At 37.4% G+C, this 14661-nt stretch overlaps 1 protein-coding gene across 2 annotated transcripts in view; it reads right to left on the reverse strand.

The window, feature by feature from the left end:
• LOC131146636 (cleavage and polyadenylation specificity factor subunit 1) overlaps positions 1-14661 on the reverse strand; it is a 77331-nt gene that overhangs the window by 11087 nt on the left and 51583 nt on the right. For both annotated transcript variants that reach the window (XM_058096350.1, XM_058096351.1), the window contains 5 exons: positions 8003-8199; positions 6760-7544; positions 2299-2379; positions 2116-2181; positions 1932-2009 (listed from right to left, as the gene is read on the reverse strand). In XM_058096350.1, the coding sequence (XP_057952333.1) occupies positions 1932-2009; positions 2116-2181; positions 2299-2379; positions 6760-7544; positions 8003-8199 (1207 nt within the window). The remainder of the gene's footprint in view (positions 1-1931; positions 2010-2115; positions 2182-2298; positions 2380-6759; positions 7545-8002; positions 8200-14661) is intronic.

Here is a 14661-nt window from a genome sequence, read left to right on the forward strand (position 1 = left end):
GTTAAAAGTTTAACAAATAATGCATAACTAAGTTGGTAAATAATTTTTTTTTAAAGTACAAATAGGGGAACGCCATTCCCCAAATCCAAAGCCCCAAGGTAAGCCATTACATGCACTATTTTTTGCACTTTACGCAAAAGGACCAATTATTCATAAGCCACAGGACTGAAGGAAGCAATCAAGAAACCATCAACAATCAATTATTTAGGAACTGATGGTGTGTATGGATGAAGGAGGCAAAGAGCCAATGTAAACTGGCAAAGTAGGACCAACAAATTATCAGCAACTAGTCATACACCCTCATAATGCTTGTTCGATGTTAATTACCTCATGAAAGAAAAATATTTATTAAAATGGTTTTAAATCGCAGTAGTGGGTAGCATAACATAACGGTAACGGTAGCGGGTGTCATAGGAAGCGGGAATAGCAGATGTTACATAATGGGAAGCGGGTGTAACGGCCGTGAATTTTTTTGGAACACACACAACCTTGTGCATATTAGCGTACTTGCATGTTTTAAGCTTTTAACCCTTCTTAGAAAGAGTTTTAGTGTATTTTGGATCCTTTAGTTCGAGTAACTAAGTTATTTGGTAAGGGCAACAAGTTTAAATTTGTTTTCAACCACCATCGATAGAAAAATTACGTGTGTGTGTGTGTGTGTGTGTGTGTGTATTTATACTTCTCATTGTTCTTATCTAAGATAAATTCTTATGTGTGCTAAATGAATTAATAAAACAAAATACAATACACACTCCATTAATCTATTAGACACATAAGACATACGAATAATACAAATATAAAATAGCTAGAAAAGAAAAAAGGTTGAAGTTGAAAAATATAGAACACAAATATCTCATTAGTAATATTATCAAAATAAAATATTTTCCTAACAAGTTAGTATTTTCAAATTGTTATTTAATGCATCTATTGTGAGTATTTAAAGAAATAGTGAATTTTGTATCATTGTCATCCTCATTATAATCTTTTCCCACTCTTGCCACTTGGTATATTGAGAATGATAGGTGAAAGAGAGGAAAAAAGTGAGAAGAAAAAGTATAAAATAAAATAATTTTTTGGTGTAACAGCCTTGTAGCGGTTACGTAATGGCCATAGCGGCTGTGTAACGGTCGCGGTCCATAACGGCCGCTACGGCCGTGATTTTTCTTCCCACCGATTTCGCGGTGTGTAACAGTATTGGTAACCCAAAAAACCATTACGTAATGGCGTTACATAACGGTCGCGGCCGTTATTTAAAACCATGTTATTAATCAATACATATTTAACATAAAAAAACATTCTTCAAATATTTCAAACACTTAATGTAATGCAAATGCATGCTCCAGCTCCACACACACAAATTACAGGTCCATTTGAAGCACATGATATAAAATCAAAATGGCAAAGAAATTAAAATATTTTATTGGCTTATTTGTTTTGTCCATTGAATGCATTTCATGATAAAATGCTACTTCATGTATGAGGTGTATCCTGTACCCTGCTTGAGTTGATTTGAAATAATTTGAAAAATTTTCAACATTTTCAGTGATTGAAAATAACGAGAATAGAACAGATCATGTTAATATTTTACACCACTTCCCAATTATATATGAAAATCCTGTATTTAAAAATACTTAGAAAATTAACATTAATTGCAAATCATTTAGTTATCACTATAGACAATAACTTGAGCATAAATTGAATTGATAAATACAGTAACTGCAGTTTTTAAGGATTGTACAAATGATTCATGAATCCCAAACAACATTATTGTCACAAGTCACAACCACATAAGTTTAATTATTGTGCACTCTACCAGCTTTAAAAGACCATCTAACAAAACTAAGAATGAAATATATTGTAGATGAAAAGAGAAAATTTAAAATAAAATAAAAAAAAAGGATCTTTAAAGTTAGAAGAGAGAAACAACTCACAGGAAATGAAACTATAAGTGGATACAAATTCTTCTCAGCAATGTAGGTGACTTGATGTGGAGTGCCTTTTAGTGGAACCTAACCAGGAAATGAAATCAGTTAGTGTATCATTGTTAAACTGTAAATCATTTATAAGCATTGCTTCACAACAGAAAGACTGCATAGGAAAGGTAAAAGAACCTACTTTTTGCACCGGCCAATAGTTGTCATAGCTTGATACAGATGGAAGTTGGCAAATTTTTAAAAAACCCTACAATATTTGGGGGAAATGGAGGGGAAATGCGATAAATATTACAAGGTGCACAAACTCAAATTTACCAGAATTTCTTAAAACAATAAGGAAAAGCATATTATATTAGTTTCTGACCTGCGAAGTAACATATATAAGCCCACGATTACAATTTACATTGTGAAGAACAGTGAAAGCAGCAATGGATCCATCACATAGCTGCATAATTAAAAAAGCAAGGAGAAATTTTTAATGAAAAATGTTCCGAACCAGATTATGTAATGAACTAGAATATCAAATAGCATATAAAATTTATAGAAATTAGAGCTATAAATTGGGAATTATCAAACTTTTCCAAGAGATCCAGAATATCATTGGAAGGGAAATCCAAAGAAGTCTAGAAGAGAAAGAAATGTGAAAAACTAATCAACAAGACACAAGTCTCAGAGGACCAAAGTAGAAAACCACAACTCTTAAGAATCTTGAGATTTTATTCTAAGCCTTATTTCTTCAAGTTCAAGGTTTGGATATTGGATTAGAAAAGTCATATAGACCCAAATTAGAACATCTAACAAAGCACTCTTCACTAAATGCAAACCACCTTTCTGGGTGTTGGAGGGGTTTATAGGTCTGAAATAAGGAGGTGTTGCACTTCTTCGCAATTGTATTATTGGAATAAGCCCAGATTTATGAAGGTAAGGGGGAAAACAGATTCAAAGAAACTACATGATAGAGACTTTCAAAGAATTTCTGCGAGAAGATTCTACTAAATCGAAGCAAATCTAGGAAGAATAATATTCAAGAAAGAAACACTCACTACCATGATTTGTGTATTTACAAAGATTTATATTAAAAAATAAAATTTCCAAGAGGCTTATTGATGCAGGACAAGAAGCAAGACCTTGGGAAGATCCTTGCAGGAGAATAATTAAGAATTATGGGTTCAGTTAGTAGTTAATTGTGTGTTTAGTTTAATTAGTATAGGATTATGTGTTTGGGGGCTTGTTTGTAATATTTATGTATTTTAGGGGTATGTTTGTAATTTAATGTAGTTTTAAGAGTACATGTATAATTTCATGTTTTAGAGGCTTTCTTATAAATAGTGTGTCAAATTCATGTTGTCTGTAGCTGTTGATGAATTTGAATTGAATTGAACCAGTGATTTTTCCCCTTGTATCTCCTCTCCTCTCTTCTCTCTTCTTCTGATTTTCCCCCTTGTACCTCCTCTCTTCTCTTCTCTTCTCTCTTCCTTCTTCTTCTTCTTCCCCACTTCTCTCTTCTATCTCACATGGCTGCAGATCATTGATGCTTGGTATCAGAGCCCAAACTTGATCACCATTCTTCCATTTCAATCCAACCATTGTCCCCTCACTCTTCTCTTCTTCTTCCTCCTCTCTTCTTCTTCTTCTTCTTCTTCTTCTTCTTCCTCCTCTCTTCTTCTTCTTCTTTCTTCTCCTTCTCTTCTTCTCCAGTCTCTCCCTCTCTCTCTCTCTCTTCTTATTCTCCCATTGTTCTGTTCTCCAATTGCTCTCTTTTCTATTTGCAGAAGTTCCTCCCTTCTTAAATCCCCTTTTTCTCTTCCTTCTCAGTTTCTCTCTCTAATTTCTGATTTTCCTTCTCTGCAGATCTCTTCCCTTTTCCCCTATTCTTCCTTCTTCTTGTCTTATTCTTTCTCTATTTCTCATCATTCTCTCTCTGATTCTGATTTCTGTTCTCTGACATGAAATTTCAGTAAGATAAGAAAACCAAAAAGCAGTTCCGAATATTTTCAAAAATTCCAGTGTCCCCATTTTTCGAACATATCTTTCCCAGAAGATATTTGAGGTAACTCCACTACCATCAGAAACAATACCCCCTGAAACCCTCCCACCTAAAATTTTATCACCTTCTGGCCACCGCAGAAGCCCCATGCGCTACCTGAAAATTTCCACAGCCAACCCCTTCAAAATCCACCCTTGCCAGAGTTGTTTTGACCATAATCTAAAATTTCCAAGAAATTGTCGAAATTTCCGATTTCCATCACCCTCGAAATCGAAATGGTGATCGATTTCCATCGAAATCTCAACAAATCATCCGAAATTTATTGAAATCTCAAAATTTTAGCAAAACATCTCGAAATTTTAACTATACAATGAAATTTCATCAAAATTCAAATGAGAGATTTAGGAGTGAGGTGAAATTTCTCTTTTAATTTATTTTATTTATTTTATCAAAACAAAAAATTATAAGTTCTTTTGAAATTATATGAAAAAATAAACTTACAATAACATTTTATTTAACCATTTATGTCCAAATTATCATTATTTGTATAATAAATAATATTTAAATGATTTATGAATTTCATTTGTATTAACTGAATATGTTTAATGTATATTATCTCACAAATATGTTTGATACACATAATATTTTACAACTTTTCTACCTCATACAAAACATAGATGTATTAAATTTGTTATATATTAGTCCTAAAACTTATATTATTATGTTTGTTAACCATTTCTAAAGTTTCACAAAGAATTCCATGCTTTACTACAAATTTCTGTTATTTTTTCAAATCGAAATTGACATCGAAATCGAAATTTCCGTCGAAATTTCCATACTTTTGGAGCTTCGAAATTTGAGTCGAAATCGAAATTTTAGACCTTGGTTTTGACACACCACCACTACTATTCAACTCACCACCCTTTGATCAACCACCTCCTAGAAAATCATCACCAGAGGACCTTTGCCAGCAGTGCATGCACCCCATGCGCCAGCGACCTGCAAGTGATAGACTTCCAGAGTTCATATGCTTCCAGTCTCACAAGAAATTGCCCCAGCCATGAAATTTCAAGTTTCTTACATGATATTTTGGTCTGCAGCATTATATTTTTGAGTGTGGACCTGATATTTTGCAGGCAAGTGTGATAATTTGATACAAGAAGTGAAAAATTGTCGCTACTAGCATCAAAAATCAGGTTTTATTGTTGCGTTTTGTGAATTTTCAAAGTGAGTTTGTTTCCTTTCAGCATGACACTCAAAATCTAAATGAGCTGAAGATAGTTCTTGAAAGTTGGGAATCAAGTTTATGGTTTTGCATTATTAGATTGAGAATTGTGGGCAATTGTGTTAAGGGCTTTTGGTGATATATGGTCGCAGTATATATGAATAAATCCAGCACTAGAGTGACGGCTTGCTGGAAAAATGAATGGGTTTTGTCATACTCTGAGCATAATACCAAGCCATTCCATACCTTCCTCAAGTTCAGGAAAAAGCCAGAAAACTCATTATTGATGAAAGATGCTATATGAATGTGATTTCTAGATGTGGAGTCACTCATATGCAATTTCATCCAAAACCCCACCCAGAGCCTTTTTTTTTATCAGCAAAGGAAAATTATATTAAAAGAGACATCAAGAGGATGCCACCCAAGTACAAAAGGAACAAAAAGAGAGAAACATCCTCCACTAGAAAAATTTGAGGTCCAACTATTATGATGGAGACCATACTTGACAGCAATGAAATCCCTCCAGAGTCGTGTGTTATATCTTGGGTTGATAAGTCTACATGTTCAAGAAAGATGTTCGATTTCTATCCACATTGGTGATTATATTGATAATGCTTGGTGTGATATCATATTCATGAATATTGGCTATGTACTCCTTGGTTCACCTTGGTTGGATGATTTGGGTGTGACTCAAGGGCATGAGAACACAATGTCTTCCACTATAATGATAAGAAGATCATCTTGAAGGCCACACTACCAACCAACCAAGACAAAGAATCTGTTAAGAGTTACTTAACTTGAAAACAACATTACATGAAAGGAAATGAATGTTCTTGAAGACATCCAAAGTCTTTCAAATATTCCAATTGTTAAGTTTTCCATTCCCCAATGTGTTTATTGATGCTAATTCTCAGCTCAAGTCTATACTGCTACCATGGAATGTGGTTTATTGCATCACTCAAGGACTGGCTTTCGAAAAGCCCAAGTTTGCTTCTTACTTCTGATCCTCCAACACTTCAAACTTTATGGCCGAATTTTGTTCCATGGAAGATTTGATGTAGGACAAGCCACAAGACCTTGCAAAGATCCTTGTTGGAGAATAATTAAGAATTGGGTCAAGGGATTGTTGGGTTTAGTTAGTAGTTAATTGTGTTTTTAGTTTAATTAGTATATTATTATGTGTATTTGGGGGCTTGTTCGTAATATTTGTGTATTTTAGGGGTATGTATGTAATTTAATGTAGTTTTAAGGGTATATGTGCAATTTCATGCGTTAGAGGACTTCTTATAAATGGTTGTTGATGAATTTGAGTTGAATTGGGTGTGTGAATTTCCCCCTTGTATCTCCTCTCCTTTTTTCCCTCTTCCTTCTTCCCCTCTTCTCACTACCATCTCTCATGGCTGCAAATCATTGATGCTGCACCTGCATCACTTATACCTTAGCACCTTGAGGCTTATACCCTGCCTTATTAGGTTTAAAACATGCCATTCAATTGCACTCAAAAAACAGGGAAAATCAATTTTCAATATTTTTTGCATAAAAAAAACTGAAAATAAATTACATATTGGTCTTGATGATCCCCTGCAAGCATACAGTAAACTAGTCTTTCTGACCTGTGGATGAACTCGAAGTCGTTCCCTGAACATCATGACCCAGGCTGGTCTTGATCCAGAAAGGAAAAGCCCTTGATAACCACCAACGTTTTTAAAAATGGTGATTCTTTGGCATGGGGTTGTAGTTGATGTCTCCTCCCTTGAATAGGTGTCCAAAGGGACACGGACAAATCTCAAATTTCTGAACCTAGAGGCACTTATACTGCTGAGTTGAACAGAACTCTGTGCAGATACCGCATCCTCACTTTTAGGACTGTCTGGACCATCAAATAGGTAAGCATGGTAACACAGTATAGTGCCATCAGTCAATATCCCAAAAAGAAAAGGGCGACTATGCTGTCCTGCCCATCTTTGCATGGCCAATTCAACAACCTTCATATTCTGTGTATTTTCTTTCCTGCCTTGGCTCTCCACTTCTTCAGAATATTTGTTCATTGCTTTCTGAGGATCTTTGGATGATTCCAGGATAGAAGTATCAAGAAGATGGGTCCTTCCAGATATGAAGTTATCCACAGAGAAAACACAATTGAAATTGGGCACATCAAATATTTCAAGGGCGCCAGTTTCATAACAAACAACACAGTATACATCACCCTGATCATGTGGAGCACCATCAGCCCCATCAAGAGCTTCACCAATGCCAGTAGAAAGCCACGCATCAGTACTTGCTTTCCGAAGCCATGGCTCAGCTCCTTTATCATGATAAAGTGTGCATGCAGATACAGATTTCTTCAAGCCATCAAATATAGCTGGAACATTTACAGACACCGTACAAATAGAAGTATCTGCAAATGCAAGTAAAAAATATTTCAAGATCCATACACTAAAACTAGATAAAATACAAAAAAAGAGTCTACAATAATAGTAATTTCAGTACTTCAAATATAATGTAATATTTGGGTGTTGTTGCTGCCCAGCTTGCAAAGGGATTGGAGGGCAGCTCTTTTGTAACTGAGCAGCCATTTGTTTTCCCATTAATAAATTTGTTTTTCCATTTTCAAAAAAACAAATTAGCGCACCCTCCCCCACCCCAAAAAAAAAAAAAAAATGCAAAGCTTTACAACTGAGTTCCAAATGTTTCTACTATAAACTGAAGACATATGTAAGCAGGTTAAATATACACTGAAAAATATGTAAGTCGGTGCATAAGGCTTCCATGCAGGCTAAGCAATCACTGAAACTTAACTTTAAAAAATAAATAAATAAATAAAAAGAGAACAATATTATTGGAAATACATGATACCTCCAACAAGAAGCTGAACTGTTCCATCAGTCATTCTCAATAGCACATACGGATCAGCAATAGAAACAGATGACACAGAAAAATTCTCAGAATTTGAACCAGATTCTGAAGTAGAAGCTCCAAAGCTTAAATCTTGAGTCAAAAAAGAACCATCTAGTATTCGAGCACCACGTGCAAAAACCTGAACCACCCTACGCCTGCAACAATCAAAAGATACCTGTGAAACACCTTGGCATTATACAATTCCCTGATACCATTGACGATCAGTCACATGAACTGTACCTCTAAGACTAAAGAAATGAAAATAAAAAAATAAACCTTAAAAAGAGAACACAGCTGAAAGAAAATCATTGATGGGAACTGTCACAGAAATAACAACATAACTACGAAGGAAAGAATTTAGAAATTGACAACTTCAAAAGCATAATAACAATTACCAAGGCTGCTATCAAAAAACAAAAGCACAAGGGATGTGAAAACCAAAATTCTCCAATATGTGTTTGTGTGTGTGTGTGTAATTGTTCACATTCACCCAAACCACAAGTGGCATAGGAAACTTTCATTATCTCTCTCATAGTAACTGAGAGGATAGTCAATGCAGGACAGATTGGCAAGAGAGAAGGGTGCCAGAAAATAAGAGAGAACAGTAAGAAATTAAGAGAGTAAAAAATGAAAGATAAACACAATTTAGGGCTTCTCAATATTCTAATCTGCCTATCATGGTCACATATAAAAGTCTTTATATAAGCTTTCGCCAATACTCAATAAAAAAACAATCTCTAGGAAACAGCATCAAATCCTAAAAGGAAATAATCTCTAGGAAATAGTCTTCAAAGCCCTCGCGCCATCGTGCGCACAGCGCCTAGCGCCTCCCACCCCCGACCCTCCCTCTTCATGATTCACAACCAACTCTGTAGCGCTGCACCACCACCAACCTCACGCTTTCTCTCTCATGTGTAATCGTGTTCACCGCCCCACTGCACTCCGGCGCGAGACGCAGTGCGCACGACCACCACTGGCCACGCTGCTGCCGCTCGACACCACACAACCCACGCCGCTGCTCTCACCTGTGCCAGCTGTGGTCGCTGATCTTCGGATCTTGCTCTCTACGACCCTGCACATACATAGATACATTGAAGCAGGGAAACCCTAGCCTCCCCCTTCACCGGAAAGCTGCTCACCGCCCACCGCTTGTCGCAGCCACAGCCGGTTGCCCATCCAAAAATATCCTGCGCATCCCAATCCTCTCTCCCGCTCGCATCCCGCATCCCTAGCCTCCTCCTACTGTGCGCGATTCAACAGAGTCGCTGGCCGCAACCACAGCCGGTCACCCATCTCGCCACCTGCCGGATCTCCAGGACATTGAATTCCTTAATCAGGTATGTCTCTCTTCAACCATCGCACGGTCTAGGGTTTCGCTGAAGTTAGGCGCCTATGATGGCGGCGCCCACCGGCCCTCTGGTGGATCCTCCACCAGTGCGGCCTCTTTCGAAAGGTGGTTCAGGACTTTTATCGTATGCCCATGTAGTATCATGTTCTCATGACGTTAACCCGTCGTCTTCCTCTTTCAAACTAGCCATGAGATATCCTGTTGATGCAGATAGAGATATTGGATTCATTTTCTCTGAGACTGAGATGAACAAAGTGGCGGAAGATTTCCGGTTTGCGTTAGTTTTGAAATTTTAGCGCTCTAGGTCATCCTTTCATGTTATCCGTTTGAATATCATAAAGTCTTGGGGCCTTTCGGAGATCCCTTCTGTTAGTTTCATGGATGATTTTCACATACTAGTTCAGATGAATAATGAACGATATTTTCTTCATGGATGGTCTCGTGAAGGGAGGATTTTGGCTAGGTGTCCGTTTTGTCTTTTTCGATGGACAAAGGATTTTAATCTGTAGCAGGAACCATCCTTGGCCCCTCAATGGTTATTTCTCCCTGGTCTTCCGATGTACATGTATAGGCCTGATTGTTTACAGATTTTAGCCACGAGGTTTGGTCGATATCAAGGAACTGACAATGCTACGCTTAACCGAATTAGGGTTACGGGTGCAAGAATGTGCGTGGAGGTGGATTTATTGACAGATCAGGTGGATGCCTTCCCAATTGTTGTTTCTGCAAATTAGAAATTTTGGCAAGAAGTGAGGTACGAAAAGCAAGGATTTTATTGTGATAAATGTCATAGACAAGGGCATTCAAAGGTGGTATGCCAAGTGGGTGAAAGGAAATAGAAAATTGGGGATAGACGTAAGGACACGAAAAATGCTAGACAAGAAAATCAACAAGAAGTTTGGCGTGTGAAGCATTTCGATAAAGGGAAAGAAGTTCAGAGAGAATGGATAGATCCATGCATTGTTTAAGAACCTTTAGAGGTGGATCATGTTCAAGAGGGTGCAATGACATCACAAATTTTGCCAGTGGTTGAGACAGTTACGCAAAGTGAGATGGAAGAGGAGAAGTTTGTTCCAAAAGAATCGAGGCCTGAAGTGGAGATTTTACAAATGAACACAAAACAAATGAGAATGAGCAAAGGGAGGAAATTGTTAAACCAGTCCTGGGTGCTCCTGACACTGATATGTTGATAGTGGAAGATGTTATAGTAGTGTGTGATCAGTTGATCACATCTTGTAACATGGTTTCAAAAATCTTGGAACAAGAGTGTACAATCATGCCTAGGTATGTCCTACATAATTGTGAATCGGATAGGGAGGTGGAGACAAATACTTTGGAGAAACTCCAATTGGAAAAAGGCTATTGTTCGGATGATGATTTACATGTTCCGCTTGTTAAGTTGGAGGATATTAATGGGCAAAGTGAGAAGAAGTCTCAACGGGTTATTACTAGTTCAAAGAAACTTGATTTATGATTAATACAATTCTAATGTGGAACGTGCAGGGTTTAGGCACGTCTAAAAGCCGTTTACAAAAGTTAATGAGGAAATTTTCGCCTTCTATTTTGGTTCTTTCAAAGCCATTTTCTAATGAAAGTTTGATGTCGCAATGGGTTGACTTTCTAAATTTTCCAAATTTTTGTGCAAATGCATCAGTGGGGGGTAAACTTTGGATGTTTTGGGAAGAGGAAGTACACTTTGAGTTACAACATATGTCTGATCAAGTTATTTCGGGTATTTTTAGTTCTGCGGACCAGAATTTCTTGGCTTCATTTGTTTATGCTAAATGTCGTCAAACAGATTGCCGAGAACTTTGGAATGATTTGGAGTTTGTAAAGAGGCATGATTTCCCTTGGTTAGTGGCGGGAGATTTTAATATCATCCGTTCATATTCGGAACGTATTGGTGGTCATACGAGGCCGTTATCGACTATGGAGGAATTTAATACTTGCTTGGACAACTGTGGTCTTATGGATTTGGTTGTTACTGGCAGCAACATGTCTTGGTGCAATGGTCACAGTGGAAATTCTCGGAGTTGGGCAAAACTGGATAGGGTCCTGCTAAATTGAAACATACGAAAGTTGCAATCCGAAATTGGAACAAGCAGGTATTTGGACATGTGCATCAAAACATTAAAAAACTGGAGGAAAGTATGGAGGTTCTAGAGGCTCAACTTCAGGAAGGGTATTCGCCAAAAATTGAGGAAGATTTCTTCCTTTCTAAACTCGAGTTGGAAGCTTGAGAAAAGAGGGAGGAGATTCGTATTTCTCAACTAGCCAAAAAGAAGTAGTTAGAGGCGGGGGATAATAATACAAAGTTCTTTCATGCATTTGTGAACCAAAAGAGGAAGAAGGCTATGATTCATTCATTGAAGCTTCCGAATGGAGAAGTGTTGGATTCTATGAAGGTTATTCACGATGATGCTGTAAGGTATTTTCAAACTTTCGTAACAGGTGCAGGACCCAGTCGAACAGCTTGCCTTGATGATATTATATCTCCTATGGTTTCTAAAGAGGAGAATATTGCTCTTTGTCGTGCTCCGTCCAAGAAGGAGGTAAGGGATTCTATTCTTTCTATCCCAAGAAATAGTAGCCCAGGTCCGAATGGTTTTGGTTCGGCTTTTTTCCATGATTGTTGGGATATTGTAAAAGAAGAGGTGATTGATGTAGTTAGAGATTTTTTTGCTGGGTCTCTTCTTAGATTTTATTATGCATCTTACATTGTTCGAACCGCAAAAGTTCAGAATCCCCAGAGTTTTGACAAGTTCAGGCCTATTAGTCTTTGTAGTGTTATCTACAAATTTTTTTCAAAAATTATTGTTGAAAGGATGACAGGTTTATTGTTTGCATTGATTTCTCCGGAGCAGGGAGCTTTCATTCCCGATAGAAGTATATTTGAAAATATTACATTGGCACAAGAAATGGTTTATTCTCTGCATAAGAAATCTAATGGGTGGAAATGTAATGATCAAAGTAGACATGGCTAAGGCTTATGATAGGGTCGATTGGGATTTTTTAAACTTGGTTCTGAAAAGCTTTGGATTCTCCCAAAGATTCTGTGGTTTAGTGGCGGAATGTGTTTCCTCTCCTTGGTTCTCCATTATGATGAATGGCACTTATAAAGGTTTCTTTAAACCTTCTCGAGGGCTTCGCCAAGGAAACCCTCTATCTCCTTATCTGTTTATTATTTTACAGGAAGTTCTTTCTCGACTTCTAAAGAAAAATTTTATGGAGAATAAGATAGGGGCTTGTTATCATCCTTGTGGGGCGCCTTTGGTATCTCACCTACTCTATGCGGATGACATTCTTATTTTTACCAATGGTAAGAGAAGTTCCATTCGAATGCTCATCAAGACTCTTAAGAAATAAGAGAATTGGTCTGGCCAAATGATAAATAAAGACAAGTCAAGTATTTTTTTATTAAAAAGAATTGCTTATGCTCGGAAGCAATCCTTGTTAAGGATGACTGGCTTTGCGGAATGAGGGTTCCCTGCTACATACTTGGGTGTTCCTTTGGTATCAAGTCGTCTTACAGCCCGTAGTTTAGAGCCTCTAGTTGCTAAATTGAAGAAAAAGATGGCGGGTTGGAAATTTAAGTTTTTATCTCAAGGGGGCCGCTTAGTTTTAATTAAGCATGTATTATCATCAATGGCGGTTCATCAATTGGCGGTAATTGACATTCCTAATATTGTCTTCACAAAGTTAAATTCTATGTTATCGAATTTTTTTTGGAGGGGAGTAAATGAAAAAAAAAAAAGGAAATGGTGTTCCTGGCCTAATATATGTAAGCCTATTTGTGAGGGTGGTTTGGGTATTAGGGATTTTGAGGAAGTAAAAAAATCATTGCATATGAAGTTTGTCTGGAGATTGTTAACTATGGATAATCTGTGGACCCAATTCTTTAAAGCCAAGTATTTGAATAATGGACACCACTTGAGAGAAATAAAGCTAGATAAAGGAACCAGATTTTGGAGATCGATTGCTCGTGTGATACCTGAAGTATTAGAGCATGTTCATGTTCAAATTAAAAAAGGGTCGGCCTATTTTTGGTTTGATCGATGGTTAGCCTCCGGTCCCCTTTGTGCTAAGGTTCAGGAAATCAGGAACCATAAGCTACGAACACGAGATTGTTGGGATAGAGACGGGTGGAATGTTGATTTATTAGTGGATCTGTTGGGTGAAGAACAGGCTGAGGAAGTAATGAACTCTGCTATTTCTTGCAAGGAGGGTCCAAATACAGTAATTTGAAAACCTTCAACAGATGATAAATTTACCACAGCAAGTGCTTGGGAAATTATAAGTGAGTGTAAAGAGGAATTCTTAGTTTCAAAATGGATATGGCATCCTATGTTGCCAAGACGGGTGTCAATTTCTATGTGAAAGTCTTGGTTCGCTTGTCTTCCGATTGATACTCGTATTCAAGAAGTAGGTGTTCAGATGGCCTCCCGATGTGATTGTTGTTCAAATGCCAAGATTGAATCTCTAGACCATGTGTTTTGCACGGGATCTTTTGCTCAGGAGGTATCGAAACAAGCAGCTGTGGTGTTGGGTGTTAGTTGTATGACAACGAATACATGGAAAGCCAGAGTTAATTTCTGGTTTAGTTGTGCAAGACGGGCCTCACAGTTAGGCATTTTGGTAGGTCTCATACCTAGTCTCATCATTTGGAAACTTTGGACTTGTCGATGTAGATCCAGGATGGAATCAATTCATGATTCGGTGAGAACTGTGTGGCTTGATATTAAATATTGGCTGAGATCCATTTCGGACAAGTTAACTAAATGTGCACCTGCTTCTTGCACGGATATTGCAGTCCTTCGTGCTTTGGATATTCAAGTAAAAAATGTGAGGGTTCGTCTTCCTCGTGTAGTCAGATGGTGTAAACCTGAGCTACGTTGGGTTAAGTTGAATGTGGATGGAAGCTGTAGAGGTAAACCACGTAATTGTGGTAGTGGAGGTGTGATAAGAGATGAAAGAGGTTTATTTAAAACAGTTTTTTCCTCATTACTGGGTTATGGAACCAATAATATGGCTGAATTGAAAGCGATTATTATAGGGATTAATCTGTGCAAAGATCTCGGATTTGATCAAGTGGAAATTTTCTGTGACTCTGCTTTGTTGGTTCAGTGGATTAATTCTGGGAAGTGTTTGGTTTGGAACTTATGGGAATTGTGGGAAAAGCTTGTGTTAGCATCGAGAGACATACATTACAAAGTGGAACATATTTACAAGGAGGCGAATCAAAGTGTGGATTTCTTTGTCAAGTAGGGTG

The sequence above is a fragment of the Malania oleifera genome, chromosome 13, assembly GCF_029873635.1.
Source record: "Malania oleifera isolate guangnan ecotype guangnan chromosome 13, ASM2987363v1, whole genome shotgun sequence".
Classification (NCBI taxonomy): domain Eukaryota; kingdom Viridiplantae; phylum Streptophyta; class Magnoliopsida; order Santalales; family Ximeniaceae; genus Malania; species Malania oleifera.